Below are 17,212 nucleotides of genomic sequence, written 5' to 3'. Positions count from 1 at the left end.
GGCTCATCTATCAGGCTAGACGCTGCAGCGATGCCTCCGGTCTGTCCAAGTCACTACATTGGCTGCCTATTCATTATAGAATAAAATATAAAATTATAACCTTCATCCACAGGCTCTTCATAATGCCGCACCTCCCTACATTTCCTCCCTTATCTCTGTCTACCGGCCAACCCGTGCCCTCCGCTCACTCAATGACCTAACACTTACATCCTCTATTATCAGAACCTCCCACGCTCATATACAAGACTTCTCCCGAGTTGCACCACTTCTCTGGAATGCTCTACCCTGGACAATCAGATTAACTCCCAATTTCTACACTTTCAAACGCAAACTAAATACACATCTTTTCAGACAGGCCTATCACAATTTCTAACGTAAACCCTTTCATACTATAATTAGAATCCCCAAAATTTAACCTTCCTCTGTCCCCGCTCCCACATTTCCCCACATGATATGATGTCTTTTCAGGCTAACTTTATCTGTCCAAGCTCCATCCACATGTTACAGGACACGACTGGTGACGGCCCATAAAGTTTTGTTTGTGTAATGACAGTAACCTCTATTACAAAATTATCTGAATACTGTATAAGTAATGCCGCCCCTGCTACCTCTTGTGTCACCCCCTCTACCTCATAGATTGTAAGCTCTTGCGAGCAGGGCCCTCAGTCCCATTGTGTGAAATGACGTTCTTTGTTATGTATCTGTCTGTATTTGAACCCTACAAATTGTACAGCGCTGCGGAATATGTTGGCGCTATATAAATAATTTTTTTTTATTATTATTATTATTATTAGGGGATGGATGTGTGATTCATCACTGCGTGATCCAAAGCAATTACTTCATTTTCTTCAGTAATACACAACACTAACTGCAGCAAAACTTGAAATAGAGCTAGAGAGTCATAGGTGTAGGAGAAGTGGAACAAAGTTTAGTCAGATTTAATTAATTACAAGCAGATAGATATCATAGATAGGAGTGAGGGAGAATATCTGTGCTGTGTAAGGCAGACTGCTGCAGCAATACAGACAGACAGTTAACATTGCCAATAATTTAATTTTGTCTAAGGGTATGTTCACACATCAGTATGCCATCAGTCCGTTTGAATTCAGTTTGAGACTTTAAAACGGACTGAAACACATATTGATTGTATACTGACACCTTTTTATGCTGATAGCAAACGCTGTCCATCCCCTAGAGGACAGATAACGGGATTAAAAGTAGAAAATTGTAAACAGAGTAGAGATAAGGACATATGCTATCAGCATAAAAAGGTGTCAGTATACAATCAGTATGTGCATCAGTCCATTTTTAGTCTCAAACTGAATTCAACGGATGGCATACTGATGTGTGAACCAAGCATTAGTCTGTTTTGCAATAGATCAGTTTGATCTGTAACTGTCCACAGGGTGTTTGATGCTAGGTTCACACTAGCATTCAGGTTTCTGTCCTTTGGGTCCACATGGGGACCTGAAAGATGGAGATCTTGTCCGCTTAAAAAGCGTTACACATTTTCTGTCATTTTTATACTGGAATTGATTGAGAGAAAAGTCCTCCTTGCCATGCTTTGCCATTTAGCTTTTTTTGTAAAGAAAAAAAAAACAAAAAAAAAAAAACAGACATACATACAGTGTCAGAATTGTTGTCAATCACTATTATAGTTGAGCAGTAAAATAAAAGTGTTAAAAAACAGGGCAGGGTCAGGCAAATGGAGAGGGAAAAGGAAACTCTCATGCAAGTACTAACAATAAGAATGTTACACAGCAACACAACTTCTGGTCTTGACATCCCCACCAGTAGGCGAACAAAGACGCTTTTGAAGGCATTGAGACACAAATGTTGACTCAGGCTGTCTTTCCGTACTGTCAAACACGCCTTCTTCTTTATTTTCACTGACATAGATTCCACTCTCTAGTAGTCATGTGGCATCTGCTAGAAGTGATATTCCTCTTAGCCTCTTCTTCCTCTTATTGTAATAAAGGTTGCGGTAGAAGACATGGGTGATTGTGGAGGTAGTATTGGCAGGGGATGTGCTGTTGGTAGTCATGCTGGTTAGGCACTAGGGGTACCCCATTGCCATAATGGGTCAGAAAAAAATTTGGGATGTTGATGATATTCAAAAGACTTGCGTGGGGTAGGTCTAAGGGAAGTTTGGGTGGTGGTGGCATTAGCAGACACATTTCCACTGCTGCAGCTTTGCCAACAGCAGCTACGTGGGAAATTTTTTGTACATTACCAAATAACAGATCAATGGCAAGGTGCAAGATCTGCAAGCAGATAATTAACCATGGGCCTGAAGACACATATGTAGAGTCTAGATCTCTTCATACATGAAATGGTGTCAGTAGCTCATTTGGCAAAATACAATCAGTAGTGGCACCAAGACCTGAGCGGTCTTTTCCTTTTCCCTATTATCTTTTTTGTAGGCAGGCTACATCCACACTTAGCGCATGGTCATTATTGCTGTCTGCTTCTTCTCCATGCCAATGTCCGTTATTAGCCATAATGGCATGTCTGTTCATTAAACTGCAATCTTTGTCCAGTCATCTAGCCAGTCTGCAACTTTAAGTCACACCTGGCCAAGTTACTCGCATTGCAGTCACTGCCGAGCCACTTAGTGGAATCCAATGCGTTTTACTAACTGATGGCAGCGCACACTCTTGATGGAGATTACCTAGCTGCCATTATTTCTGTAGGAAAGATGTCCATGCTTGATATCGTCATGTGAGCCTCTCCTTGTAAATGTCCATGTGGGGAAAGGTGCACACCTCCATCAACATGTTATGGGTAGGAACAATATAGCTTAAGGCCCACTGTTTTGAGCATCTTCAGCCTCAGTGCTGACATCACCTTGTGGTTGTAGGACCAGTTTCAAAATCAACGAGACCCAACCGCCTCCTCTAGTTCCGCCACACTCCACCATTTTCCACCACCCAACTTCACCAGGGCAAGCCATTACTTACACTACCCTTCCTTATATTTTGGCGTAAGGTGAAGAGCACATTGAGAGGCCCTGTGGCACATGCTGGAGCAGCAGTATACAAAGAATGATTACTGCATGCAGCAAACCACAGACACAATGGTTAGATAACTGTGAGAAATGGAAGAACAACTACTTCTACATCATCATCACTTTTATAAGGTAGTCCAGCTTTTTCAGCTGGCAAGCTATATGATAGACCATGTGCCAAAATGTTTTCTTGAAATTATATGGTGCCGCCTATGTGCATCCATAAAGTGGTCAATTTTGGTGGCTTTTTTTCTACACTCAATTCTTTCTTAATTTTCTTATTGAAATTCTGTAAATTGTCACTCAGCCAACTCATTGTTTTGAAATTTACTCCCATTCAGGGTTAACCAGCAGGATAATTCAGTTTTTTTTCTGGCTCCCAAGTGCTGTTCTCACGGTCATAGTGCGAGTTCACATGGAGTTAACGGGCGCGCATTCTGGCATGTATACACGTCTCAGAATGTGAGCGCTCAAAACAGATCCCATTCATTTCAATGTATCGTTAAGGGGGAAACCACTATTCGACTCAGGAGGGTCACGAAGTCCACTATGACACCCCAGGAAATTATGCCAACACCCTGGAATGCAACTGGGACAGCAGGGGAAGCATGTCTGGGGGCATCTAACATTCCCAAGTCACTGTATTACGTCATGATCCCTGTCAGCTTGCGATATGCGGGAGCTGACTTTTTCCCATAGGAATGCAGTGACCATCGTTGATCGGCCGAATGCCATACAGAGTACAGCATTCGGCCAATCAATGCTGGTTCTGCAGGAGGCTCGTCTGTGAGGACACAGAGTCTAATATCGGACCAGAATGGAGACTGCTGTGGACTGATCTTAGACTCCGCCTCCTCCAGCAGAACCAGTGTTGATTGGCCGAATGCTGTACTTGGTATGGCATTCAGCCAATCAACGCTGGTCAATGCATTCCTATGCCAGGATGTAGCAGTGCTGGCCGTGCACTCAGTTCGGCTACACCAGAGATGCAGCCAAGCTGAGCGCACGGCCAGGTCTGCTACACCGGAGATGTGAACCATGCTGCATCAGAGATGTAGCAGGCTGAGTGTGCGCTGAATCCTGCTGCACACTCAGCTCTGCTACATCAGAGATGTAGCAGAGCTGAGTGTGTACTGAACCCTGTTGCACACTCAGCTCTGCTGCATCTCAGACGTAGCAGAGCTGAATGTGCGCTGAACCCTGCTGCACACTCAGCTCTGCTGCATCAGAGATGCACTGAAACCTGCTGCAGATTCAGCTCTGCTGCATCTCAGCAGAGCTGAGTGTGCAGAAGGGTTCAACACACACTCAGCTCTATTACATCTCCGGAGTAGCCAAGCTGAGTGCATGGCCAGCTCTGCTTCATCTCCGGTGTAGCAGAGCTAAGTGTGCGCTGAACCCTGTTGCACACTCAGCTCTGCTGCATCTCAGATGTAGCAAAGCTGAATGTGTGCTGAAAACTGCTGCACACTCAGCTCTGCTGCATCAGAGATGTGCTGAAACCTGCTGCACATTCAGCTCTGCTGCATCTCAGCAGAGCTGAGTGTGCAGTAGGGTTCAGCGCACACTCAGCTCTGCTGCATCTCCGGTGTAGCTGAACTGAGCGCACGGCCAGCACTGCTACATCTCGGCATAGGAATGCATTGACCAGCGTTGATTGGCCGAATGCCATACAGAGTACAGCATTCGGCCATTCAACGTTGGCTCTGCCGGAGGAGGCGGAGTCTAAGATCGGTCCACAGCAGTCTCCATTCTTGTCCGATGTTAGACTCTGCCTCCTCACAGATGAGCCTCTGGCAGAACCAGCATTGATTGGCCGAATGCTGTACTCTGTATGAAATTCGGCCAATCAACGCTGGTCAATGCATTCCTATGGGAAAAAGTCAGCTCCCGCATATCGCAAGCTGACAGGGATCCCGACCAGATAGAGCCCCAAAGAGCTGGGTGAGTAACATTCCCCCCTAAATAAAGGTAATCTCTAGCTAACCCTGCCTGTACATCTATCCCTGTCTCACAGTCACACAGTTCACAGACTCATATGACCCGGATATTAAATCCACTATTCGTATTAATTGGAGGTCACCTGAATTAGCCAGACAATTACTTTTTTCTGATTTTTTTTCGATGGCTCCATTGTCGTAGTTCCTGTCCCAGCGCAGTTATTGGTGCAAAAAAAGCGCCAGGGAAGGTGGGAGGGAATCAAATTTTTAGTGAGTTTGTCACCTGGTGTTCGACTGGAATCGAACATCTCGAACAGCCTGATATCCGATCGAACATGTACTTGATCGAACGCTGTTCACTCATCTCTAATCTTTGACTGCTACTTACTAGCGTGTATTTCTTGGTTCCATTAATAGACTTGCCCTAGGTGACGGCACGGGCTGTCATTTTAGTCCTTTTGTCACTTGGTGTTATGCACTGTGCACACCTGCGAGTCCTTCTTATAAATACAAACAAGTTTCAACTAAGTCCTTGTATAAAATGCCACTTGCTTTGAATTCTTCATTTTACAGTTTTTCAGAGATGTCATTCTCCTTTCGCCCCCTGAGGCTTTGCAGAGCTTGGCCTAAATGCAGATAAAAGCAAATGATAATGATTTGTGCATGTGGGAATGTATCAAATCTTATGTAGATTATAGATTTTCCCATGAAACTTGTGTGCGGCGAGAACTGGAGCGGCTGTCCTCGGGCCTCACACGTATGTTGTAAACACAAGCAACTTGGTATTTAGTCACATAACATACACACAGGTCTCTCAAATGAAATTTTATTGTAACCCCTCACCCCTTCACTTTGGGATCACATGAAGCTCAGAACTGCTGAATAAGATATTCAATATCCATTGGACTTTTATATCTATTGCCCATAGCTGAAAATGTGGGCAAGATGGTACCTATTAAAAAGTATATTAAAGGGATCCTATCACTCAGACACAATTTTTTGTAGGTACCACGTCGGAATAGCCTTAAGAAAGGCTATTCATCTCCTACCTTCCGTCGTCTTCTCTGCGCCGCCGTTCGCCTACAATCCCATTTTTTCTCAGTATGTAAATTAACTCTCTCGCAGATTACAATACTGTGCAAGCGGCCATTTTCTCATGGCCTGTGGGCATGCGTAGTCTGCTCTGCCTAAGGCCTGAGGCCTTAGAAGTTACAAGCCACCGCCGGAAGAAGACACTGCAAAAGAAGAGGAGGCAGCGCTGGAGAGAGTTCTCTCGCAGCATTGGGGACACCCTTAGTGCTGTCTGAGTGCTGGAGCCCGCCCCCAGTGCTACAAGAGAGCAGGATTGTAGTCGAATGAGAAGACGACGAAAGAAGACGATGAAAGACTTCATATCTGCAGACGAGAAGAGGAAACTCTACATCCTACTGGGAGAAGAAGAGGCCACTGTGGAGATCGCTGCCCAATATGTGTTCAGCTGTCACCAAACAAGAGGAAGATGAGACTCCACGGACTGTTATACCCCAAACCACCCACCCCACCCCACCTCCCCATATAGCGGTCACCAACTAAGAGGAAGATGAGACTCCACGGACTGTTATACCCCAAACCACCCACCCCACCCCACCCCACCTCCCCATATAGCGGTCACCAACTAAGAGGAAGATGAGACTCCACGGACTGTTATACCCCAAACCACCCACCCCAACCCACCTCCCTATATAGCCAGCACCGCACCTCCCATGAGGCGACCTGAAGCGATCGCTATGTCAGGACCCCAGGGAGGGCGGCATTTTTGCTTACCTAAGCCAGTTCAGGACAAGCTGTCCTGAACTGGCTTAGCACCGAGCGGTGGATTGGGAAGGCCGCTGAAGCAGCGCTGCTCCAGCAGCCTCCCCTCACGCTCAGGTAGAGAGCAGGTCCTCTCCCTGCCTGCTCTCTGCCTGCGAACGCCGCTAAGCCCCGCCCCCTTTGTTTCACCCCGCCCCTTCACTCCGCCACGCCCTCACCACTCCGCCCCCTCCTCCAGGGGGGGGTGGCTTTCTGTCCTTCACCTCGGGTGGCGAAAGGGGTAGGCTCACCTCTGCATATAGCGGTCACCAACTAAGAGGAAGATGAGACTCCATGGACTGTTATACCCCAAACCACCTGCCCCACCCCCCATACCCACCACTCACCCACCCGAATCCAACTCCCCCCCCCCCACTTTACTAGCTTTGGCAATGCCAAATATCTATTCGGACGTGCCAATAAAGCTTGTTTAATTTGATTTGATTTGAAGATAGGAGAAGAATAGCCTTTCTGACTGATAGGATCCCTTTAAGAGACAACCAAAACTAATGAGCTCCACCTTCCCCTGAAGCAAAATTAACAAAAATTAAAAGCATGGCTGTAAACAGCATCACAGGAGACACAGGTCTAATTTCTATACAGGGAAGCTTTGAACATGAAAAGGCAGGTGTCTCTAATAAAGTGGCCATTCAGTGTAAATTACCTTTAAGGCTGCATTCACACCTACATTCACACCTCCGTTTGTTGCCTGTTCGGGGACTTTCTCTCTGCATTTTTTGGGCATAAATCTGGTGGAACCAATTATAGTTTGTGGGGTCTGTGGGTTTCCACGGGTAACTGCTTTTTAGATCGGGATTCCATTTTTTGGATCCCCAAGAGGAAGAAAGAACGGAAACCCTAGCGCAGATGTGAACCTGGCGTTACTTATATCCTGATTTGTCATAATAATGGAATAATGATAAAGAGACACCGATAAACTAACTGGTAATAATTTCCACTCTGGTCTGATTGCAGGTTCTTCATCGATCTCTTGGTCCCTACACCAGTCAGACCGTTTATTAAGACTGCCATACCATGCACCAGCCTTAATAAATTTGCCACATTGACTTTTCCCATTTTTAGACTACAATGTGGACATGGTCAATATTTGGCCACCTGCACAAGATCATAGTTAGGGCTGCTTTAATCATAGAGGTAATGGTGCATCTGTACCTGGCCCTATAGTACCAGGGGTCCCCTCAATGATCCCGGATCGAGGGGGACAGTCCTATATTTTGGGTGATGCCCCACTGCTCTAGGCAGCAAGCAGTGATTTCAACTCTATCTGTGTCCTTAGTGACCAGCTGCTTTCTTCCTAAACAGTGCCATACCTGCCTATAGGTTGTGTCTGGTATTGCAGCTCATTTCTAAAGTGCATGGAGCTGAAATGTAATAGCACAAGTACCTTGAGGACAATGGTGATGTTGCAATTGACAAGTTTTTCGACTACTGTACAACCAATTTAAGGATTAACTTTTAATCACATTGTTGTCTGGGCAGAATTACAGGATATTGTTTATTTGTAAGTCACATAGATGAGATGTAAAGCGCATCACTGTTATATTCTGACATATACTTCATTTAATGACATAAGATAACACCCTAGTGTGTAGGGCAACATGTAAAGCTAAGAAAATTTATTATCAAGTACCCATTAGAAAATGCTGAATATGTGGGGTCTCCCATTCTGGGCTCTCCTCTGTTCATTAGATGGAAGACTATTGCATTGTGAATGTGGAAGGTATAGTTTACTGTATGGTGGACATATATTCTAGACATCTACACAAGGCTATTTTTTTTAGAACAGAGTATATCTGGATCCTACTTGCCCTGATATTACTTTATAAGCTGAGCTTCTTGGATTGCAAATTCCACTTACACAGACTGAGATCACTCATTGAAACAAACTCCTCAGCAACACTGAACACAACAGTAAAAATTAATAATTTGTACAGTATGATATGATATAGTTCATCACAGGGCAGATGGGCTCTTTTATCAAATAGTATGCTAAGAACCATATCATATTTACTGTATATACACAGATAATAACTACAGCAGCAGTGCAGGGTAAACTTACTATACTTAATATCTGCATATGTCTTAGCGCCCTCTGCTGAGTGCCATTAAATTTTATGTGTTTATTTGTAGTACAGCCATAGCAGCTTGCACCTGTGTACATTTATCTTACTATGGAGGTGCTCTCTGACTTTTTGCACAGAAAAAAATGGACAGTATGACCGGACGCCTGGCCGTCACTGTCTGTTGACGTTCATCATAAAACCTTTATTTTTCGTGGACACAAAAGTCCTGCACCCCGAATTCTTGTGTCTGCCAAAAATAACGGACATGTGACATATCTGCTGTAAATGGCGGACACTGATGGACAACAGATAATAGAAATCAATGGGATTTTTAATGGATTTGTGACTATTCAACTATTATTCGTTGTTAAAATCTTGTAACCGGCACTAGCAGCGGAAACTACTGATGGTCACCAATCATAGTATAAATGCCCCCCAACAGAGATCTTGAAAATGTTGAGGAAATGATGCAAAAATATTATTTACTGATTAAGTATGCAACGAAATCGCATCACAAAATGAACTTTAATTGTGCAAATAACAAATGCGGCTCTGCTACATCAGAATGTACATAATAATACAGCTAAGTGGTTAATAAGAAGCTCATAAAACCTGACGTTTATTTGCTACGGAATTAGTTCTATTAGCCCTTATGGCAACAAGCGAAACATGTTACAGCCAAGAGGCAAGTGTGCCGCCTATATATTTGTATATGGCACTGGGGTGGTGGTTGAACCTGCAGTCGTTTCACACGTGTGGACTGATCCTGAGCCATTGAGCCTGATGTTTTCTCACGCTTCTGAAGTGCTTATTCAGACTTATTACAAATCCTTCACCTGCCTGTGGCCTCGCCTGGGAAACGCCAAGTGAAACTGCTTACTCAGTGGGAGTGGGCCCAGGGCCTGCTCACTTCTACACATGCATGTCTGGGCAATTCGTCTACAGTGTGTATGAAATGGCTGAGACATAATGATTACCCTCCCTTCCAGGCGTGTGTCTGGAGTTCAGCACTGGCTGAGGAGATGTTATCACACGTAGAGGTGATGGCCTCTTGGTGTAGTGCCAGGTTGTGTAGACAATCCTAGAGAGAGGGCAATCACATAAACCAGAAAATGCAGTTGTTTCAGTCCTGACCTTGACCTGCTATTATATTCTATTTACTGCTCCAGTAACAACTCATTTCTATCAAGTAACTCCATTAATGTGGTGAAAGCTCCATGACGGGTGACAGAGGAGCTCTGCAGAAGTGCGGCCAATGTATGGGGAGATCTACTATAGACTATCAGGTCTGCTAAGGTCATGGGCATGAGATGAATGCTGGTCAGAAGGTGGCAGCAGAGAGTCAAATTGTAGTCGTACGGTCCGGGTCGTCAACTAGAGGGCAACGCAGTACAGTGGGAAATCCAAAGGAAACGTCAGGAAGGCCGATTTGGTAACAGGAACGGTGGAGCAGTACAAAATCGGTATTCAGGAAGAAGAGGCAAGCCGGGGTCATAAAGAGGAGCAGGCACAGTACAAAAACAGGAGGCAAAGGACAGAGGTCAAAGCAAGGGGTCAGAAGACAGGTAATCAGGATATGAGAAGTGCTTAATACCAGGTCAAAGAGTACAACTGAATAGCCAGTGGCGGTCTGGAGCCAGAGCCTTCCTTAAATGGGCTCCGGCCCACCACTAGGCCGTAAACTGGAAGTTCCCCATCCGGCTCAGGAGGAGACTGACAACCCCTAGAGGAAGTTCTGGCCTGCCTCCTGAGACCCAGAAGCAGGGGACTCGGGAGCGGACGACACCCTCCGCACAGCGCTTATTGATTTAATGGTGAGATGACAGTATCACAAGAAATTCACTAGTGGCCATTGATTGGTTCCACAGTCAGCTCCAAATGAGGTTGTCTTCTGATGGACACCTGGAATCCATTGTTGTGTTAGAGCCTGGGTGTCCAGTCTGATCCTGGCAAAAGAGTAGTTTGTATAAAGGGTCTTGTGGTCTATGGGGTTTTACGCTTGGCTTAGGGTTGGTTCACACTAGCACTTGTATTCCGTTCGCAAAGAGTCCGCATGAAGATCCCCCTGGACGGAATGCAATCGCAATTGCAAGCGATGTGCTTGCAAAGCACATGGAGCCCATTGACTATAATGGGCTCCATGTGCTTGCCGCGCACTGCCCGCACGAATGAATTGTGCGGGCAGTGCGCGGCAAGCACACGGAGCCCATTATAGTCTATGGGCTCCATGTGCTTAACTGCACAGCACTTGCATTAGTGTTGGTATTCCGTCCGGGGGGGGTCTCCATGAGGACTCCTTGTGGACGGAATACAAGCACTAGTGTGAACCAACCCTTAGACCATAACTTGTTTTGGGGTCGCAACCCCTTTAAGGTTACTCAGACATACTACACTGTAGGGACCCCATGTAAAAAAAATTCTGGCATCAATTTCAGGCTTACTTTAACAGCTTTGTCAGTCACATGTGTAGACAAGAAGTGACAGAGTGTGATATAAATCTCTTATGTCCTGTAATAAACAGGTAAGTGACACCGCCTATGTTTCTGCTTTCCCTCAGTAAGTGTGGTGAGTGCATCATATGGACAATCCATGTGCTATATAGTCAGATACGGGACACACCAAGGCATTAGTAAATAGTGTGAGCATTGTGTCTTTGTTGTCGCCCTAATTATCCGGGGTTGTAGCAGTGTGTGGTCATTGCATTTCCATATAGTCAGGAGGCGACTGATTCACTGTGATAATAGCACATCATAAAGATTGAGCAGCTCCCGGACAAGACACAACACGAGCCGGAGACTGAACAATACACATGGGAGAAATCTGCTGCTTGTTTCACACCTCAACTGTATCAAAGTGATGCTGTGGTTTAGATATGACACACTTCAACACTGAAATTGCAACACCAAGAAGGAAAAGTCTTGGTATTATGGAGATCACAGGATCCATAGACATGTTAATGAGATGCAAATGATAAAATAATGAAAACAAAATATTGCAAATGTCTCGATTTATTCAGTACCGAGTATAAGCGCCATGTGCAGAAATACATACACGTATACACCTTGGCATGTTATCAATGAGCTTATTAATGGTTGTCTGATGAATGTTATGCCACACTGAATGCACTTGGGCATGCAAATCATCAAGATTGACTGCTGGCAGCCCCCTTTGCAATTGCAGACCAATGATGTACCAAAGACGTACAGGACATGGTAGCACATTTAGGCCATTCAGGATTCTCACAGTAGCTCCAAAAACATGCAGCCTGGTGTTGTCCTGTTGAAGAATCACTCCTGTGGTACTTTGTAAAAATGGCTGTAGCCAAACCTTTGGATTTTTATGTGTCAATACTGATTACTGCCCTAGACTTAGGAAAAAAATGGATCACTATGCGCCATTCTTCCAATTAGGCAATCCGTCTGTGCAGAGGTTCGCCTCCACACACCTCTTGCTGTTATTCCAGTTCATAGTCGTTCTTCCAGCCACTGAGACACTTAGCTTTGAGCAGTGCTGACTCTACGGCCTAGACATGTAGCAATCTGCTGGAGTAGTGAACCAAGGTCTCTCAGTTCAAGGATTCTGTCTCTCTCAGTTGGCGACCAGTTTGAGGCAGACTGGAGATAGACTACTTCCTCAATATGCATAAGATTATGACTTGTCCTTCCTGGTGTTGCAATTTCAATGTTGGGGAGTGTATTAGGGAGCTGTATCATAATCATTGCAATAATATATTTTATACTTATATCACTTTGGGAAAGCTGTAGTTTTGCAACAGCTGGAAAACCACAGGTTGGAGATTACTGTCTTTAGACCCCTTGCAGATGACTGTGGTCATGGTTAGTGTGTTATCCGTGTATTTCACATATAGCACATTGACCCATTCTTTTTTATGGGCCCCTACACACGACCGTGAATTTCACGGTCCCGTGTGCGGGCCAACACTCCGGTCCAAAAAATATAGAACCTACCCAGGTCCCAGGACCCAGGTCCTATTCCTGTCCTATTTTGTGGCCTTGCTCCCGTGGCTCGTATTCAATTAATGAAATGGGCCAAGGAAACATGACGGCATCCCCGTGTCCTCCATATGCAACCTGTGCTGTTAATTTATGACAGGCTGGTTGCAGCATAGGCTGGAGAAACACACTGGGGGGAATTTATAAAGACTGATGTAGATTTCAGGTTTACAGCTAAGGCCTCACACAGCGAAATGTAGAAAAGAAAATATGTGGAAAAAATGCAGCAAAAACACAGCACATTTTTTTCTACAGCATTTTCAATTAGGCTAAGGCCCCATGTTGCAGAAACGCATTTTTTTTTGTGGCAGAAGGCATGTTAATTTTTTTGGGCTCAAATTAAGCCAAAATTCTAGTGCATTTTGTCTAGCAAGGCTAGGTTCACATTAGCGCTTACTCTCCATTTGGACGGAAATACGATGGACCCCATTATAGTCTATGGGGTCCGCGGGTAACCACTTTTTAAAATGGATTAGGGGTCCCCAAGTGGACCCCACGAACAGAAACCTGAACACCAGTGTGAACTAAGTGTAAATTTATTATTGTTTTTCGGTGATTTTTGTAGCATTTTGTCTACAGAGGATGACTGAAGATTTGAGCAGCACAATTACTTAAAGAAAGACTCCAGAATTTACTAACCTATCTATCCCAGTTTTTTAATCTACACATCACACCTTTGGCCTCTGGATAATTCTGGTGCATCTGCCGCCGGCTCTGAAAATAAGCAAGGAATCATGTATTTTTATAAATCTGGAAACCACATATTTTCAAAATGCAATGTATGAATGTGACCACCAGGGTAGCAGTGCTGCAGTTCTCCCAACTGAAGTCAATATGGCAGAGTAGGCAGGCTCATATTGTTCTTAGGGACCAATCAACCAAACAACTACTGAATACGTTTAAAGGGGAGTTTCTCTGAAATTATCCCTTTTTGAATTGATGCCAGACTAAACCACTTTAGCCCCCCTACCTGAACCCCCACCCCCACCCACTATCTCCATCAAATCCAACCATTGTCAATGGGGAAATCTGCAGCAAGCCAGACAGTTCACCTTCTGTGGCCCCTACTGGAGAGATTTAGTATTACATGCTGGCCATATGATACATAAACAAAGTAGGTGACCCAGTGGAGCCACTCTTTATGACCAGCAGTATCACTTGTGTAAAGTGTGTATATGTGATTTTTTGTTGTGTGTGTGTGTGTGTGGGGGGGGGGGGTACAATGAGGAGGGGGGAGGGTCCCCTCCATGGCATTTCTATGTCCTAATATTGTGAATGTGTTATATTCTTTAAACGACCCCATTATAACAAAGAAATGTAATTTTCTGTTACTCTCACTCCTGGAAAAGCTGGATGACAAACAACATGTCTTTGTCTATAGCTCCAATTCAATGATTCACCACCTGCTCCAATAAAGCATATGACTAAGCAGATTGACCCTTCAGGGCACCAGGAAAGTTGTGTGACAACAATAAACACCAAATCGACAATTTGTTTTTGTTTGTTTTTTATTTTAAAATAAAAAAATATATAAAATTTGATCATAAAAAAGTCTGTTAACAAAAAGTGCAAATCATACATATATACAAAGCCTTGTTGCACGTTGCCCTGCCATGTTTTAACCCTTCAGCCACCAGAGAGCCTAGCAATCTTTTGTTCTCTAGCAACTAAGTGGTTAAATAAATAATGCAAATTGCATACTCATTTTAAACCCTTTGGGTTCACTAGGGTTCTTCTTATACCCCTATATATATATCTAATCCCCTTAAAGGACTAAATGACCCCACAGTCTATTGCTTAGAATAATTTTCCATGCAACAAGTGGTTGTGTAGTTAGGAACATATTTACAAGGAAGTCATGGGTGTGTAAAAATATATTGGAATGGTTGGCTTGCATTTGAGACATAAGTCCATGTTTGCTCCACACCAGGCTCTCCAGATGGAGCAGATGAGCATTTGTGTGGTGGGACAAGTCCATGCTTAGTCTTTACCAAGGTCTCCAGATGGAGCTGATGGGCTGAGGTGGGCTTGGAACCTGTGGCCTTGAAGCTGCCTGGTTTGGTGAAGAGCAGAACAACTCTGGTCTCCTGGGACTGAGGTGAAGGACAATTCTTGGGGTGCTGTTGACTTTAGAACTGGGAGATTTAGTGCAATCTTGACAACAGAGCTCGGGGCTCCTCTGAAGATGTTCCAGTAGGCGACTGCAGGTCTCTCCAGCTATGGCATTACTCTTTCTTAGGAGACCGCTGAGACGCTCTAGACAAGCTCTATAGCCCTCTCTGTATTTTTCTGTAGAATCTTTAAAAAAAGAACAAAAATCGGTTACAATCTAACCCAAAAGATAAACAAACAGTCTATTATACAGAAAATAATAATCTGCCAGAAGTTCTGAACCCATAGGAAGACCAAGACAGATCAAAAGTTATTAGTATAGCCCATGTACTTACTTTGTGTCTGTACTGGAGGGATGTCCTTGAGGAAACGAACTGTCATCTCCAGAATATCAGCTTTTTCTAGTTTGGAATATCTGGAATTCTATCGGAGAAAGAAATAAAAAGAAGGTTATAACCTAAAACTTAATATGCTACATGTATTTCATACAGCGGATGGACAGGCTTATATGACTATGTATGAAAAACCACTATAATATGAATCAAATATAAAATTATAATAAGAATAATAGTACTTACATCTTTTCCTATCAGGGGCAGGATGAGTGTCTTGAGCTGGTTGAGGCTCTCATTGATCCTTGCTCTCCTCCTTTTTTCCATCAGAGGTTTGAGAGTCTGCAGAATAAAGTGCAGCATTTGGTTAATATCTATAGTTACATTTGTCATAAGCAGACTCATGATAGGAACAAGTCAGTACAGATACAATGAAGGATCCAGGCTCTCACCTTTCTTAGCTCACTGGCTTCCTTGGTCTTTTTTCCAGCTTTGGGCTGGTAGCTGGGGGCAGACTCAGAGATGATCATGCTGGGTGCCATGGCTCAGTGACAGGCAGCGCTAGCTCACGGGAGTGTTGTAGAGGTAGTGTCTGCCTTGGGATGCTGCACTGCTATATATGGGAGCTCCTGCACAGAAACTCCACCCATTCTGGGCAAGGACAAAGACCCTCTGGGGGACACGCCCACTCCTCTGCCCTCATCTCAGTGGAATTATTCCAAGAGCCATCTGTTCAGAACAGGTAACTGACACCAGCACTTGTATGCAAAAATACAATAATAATAATAATGGAATCAGACAGAGATATAAATGAATTAAATATGGTGATGAAATCAACCACTAGCCTAGTATTACAAAGAGGCAAAGTCTGTACAATATATCTATACAATATAATATAAAAGCTATATAATATATATCCATAATATCTATCTATCTAGAAATCTATTGGTTTATAAATCTTTCAATCTATCTCATATTTATTTATCTATCTTGTATCTCTATAGCTATCTCATATCTCATCACTTTCTAGCTAACTATTATGCTGTTTTGCATGATACCTATCATTTTACTATTATTCTGTCATCTATCTATATATCTTTTTCTTTATTTTTATTTTTCTATATTATTTTTCTTTATCTATTATCTTTCTATTTATTTGTGTCAAAGTTGTCTATCAATATATTTATCAGTCCAATATTATGCCATCATACATCCCTGTTTTGTATCTATGTATCTATGTATCTATGTATCTATGTATCTATCTATCTATCTATCTATCTATCTATCTATCTATCTGTATCTATCTATCTATCTATCTATCTATCTATCTATCTATCTATCTATCTATCTATCTATCTGTATCTATCTATCTATCTATCTATCTATCTATCTGTCTGTATCTATCTATCTTCACTTTCTGTCTACCTATCACTATCTATCTATCTATCTATCTATCTATCTATCTATCTATCTATCCTCTGTTCTCTGTGTAATATATGTATTTTCGTTTTTTTTCTAATAGTTATCTAAATATATGATGAATCACATCCATACTATTGTATTATATTCCTTACCTAGGTATATATTGTCTGATACTGAAATAGATACTGACCACCAATTCGTTTTCCTCTGATTGATAGTAAAGAAACAATATAATAAAGGAGAGGAGTTTGCACAAAATGTCTTTGTTACTTGCGCTATGGTAACACTAAAAGTATAATGCACTGTGGAAGAAACTTTGTATTGCCACTAAACACCCTGGAAAAGTTTTGAGGGAAACATTCATATGCAAAAGCAAGAGATGAGAGGATTTGACTGTAGTTAACATTTACACACGTGGCTTATGTGTTTTCCAAGAAGTGTATATAGAACATAACCCAAATTATAGTGTATA

At 43.3% G+C, this 17,212-nt stretch overlaps 1 protein-coding gene across 1 annotated transcript; it reads right to left on the bottom strand.

The window, feature by feature from the left end:
• Positions 1-14,431: 14,431 nt before the first annotated feature.
• On the bottom strand, positions 14,432-15,895 carry HES2 (hes family bHLH transcription factor 2). Its single transcript, XM_075278533.1, has 4 exons — positions 15,771-15,895; positions 15,565-15,660; positions 15,322-15,409; positions 14,432-15,172 (listed from the first exon to the last, which is right to left on the bottom strand). The coding sequence occupies exons 1-4, from the start codon at positions 15,858-15,860 to the stop codon at positions 14,862-14,864; spliced, it is 585 nt and encodes a 194-aa protein (XP_075134634.1). The 5' UTR covers positions 15,861-15,895; the 3' UTR covers positions 14,432-14,861.
• Between the last annotated feature and the right edge of the window lie 1,317 nt (positions 15,896-17,212).

Source organism: Leptodactylus fuscus, chromosome 6, assembly GCF_031893055.1.
Source record: "Leptodactylus fuscus isolate aLepFus1 chromosome 6, aLepFus1.hap2, whole genome shotgun sequence".
NCBI classification, from domain to species: domain Eukaryota; kingdom Metazoa; phylum Chordata; class Amphibia; order Anura; family Leptodactylidae; genus Leptodactylus; species Leptodactylus fuscus.
Note: the sequence above shows the minus strand (reverse complement) of the source record. Positions and strands in the feature narration are given on the sequence as shown.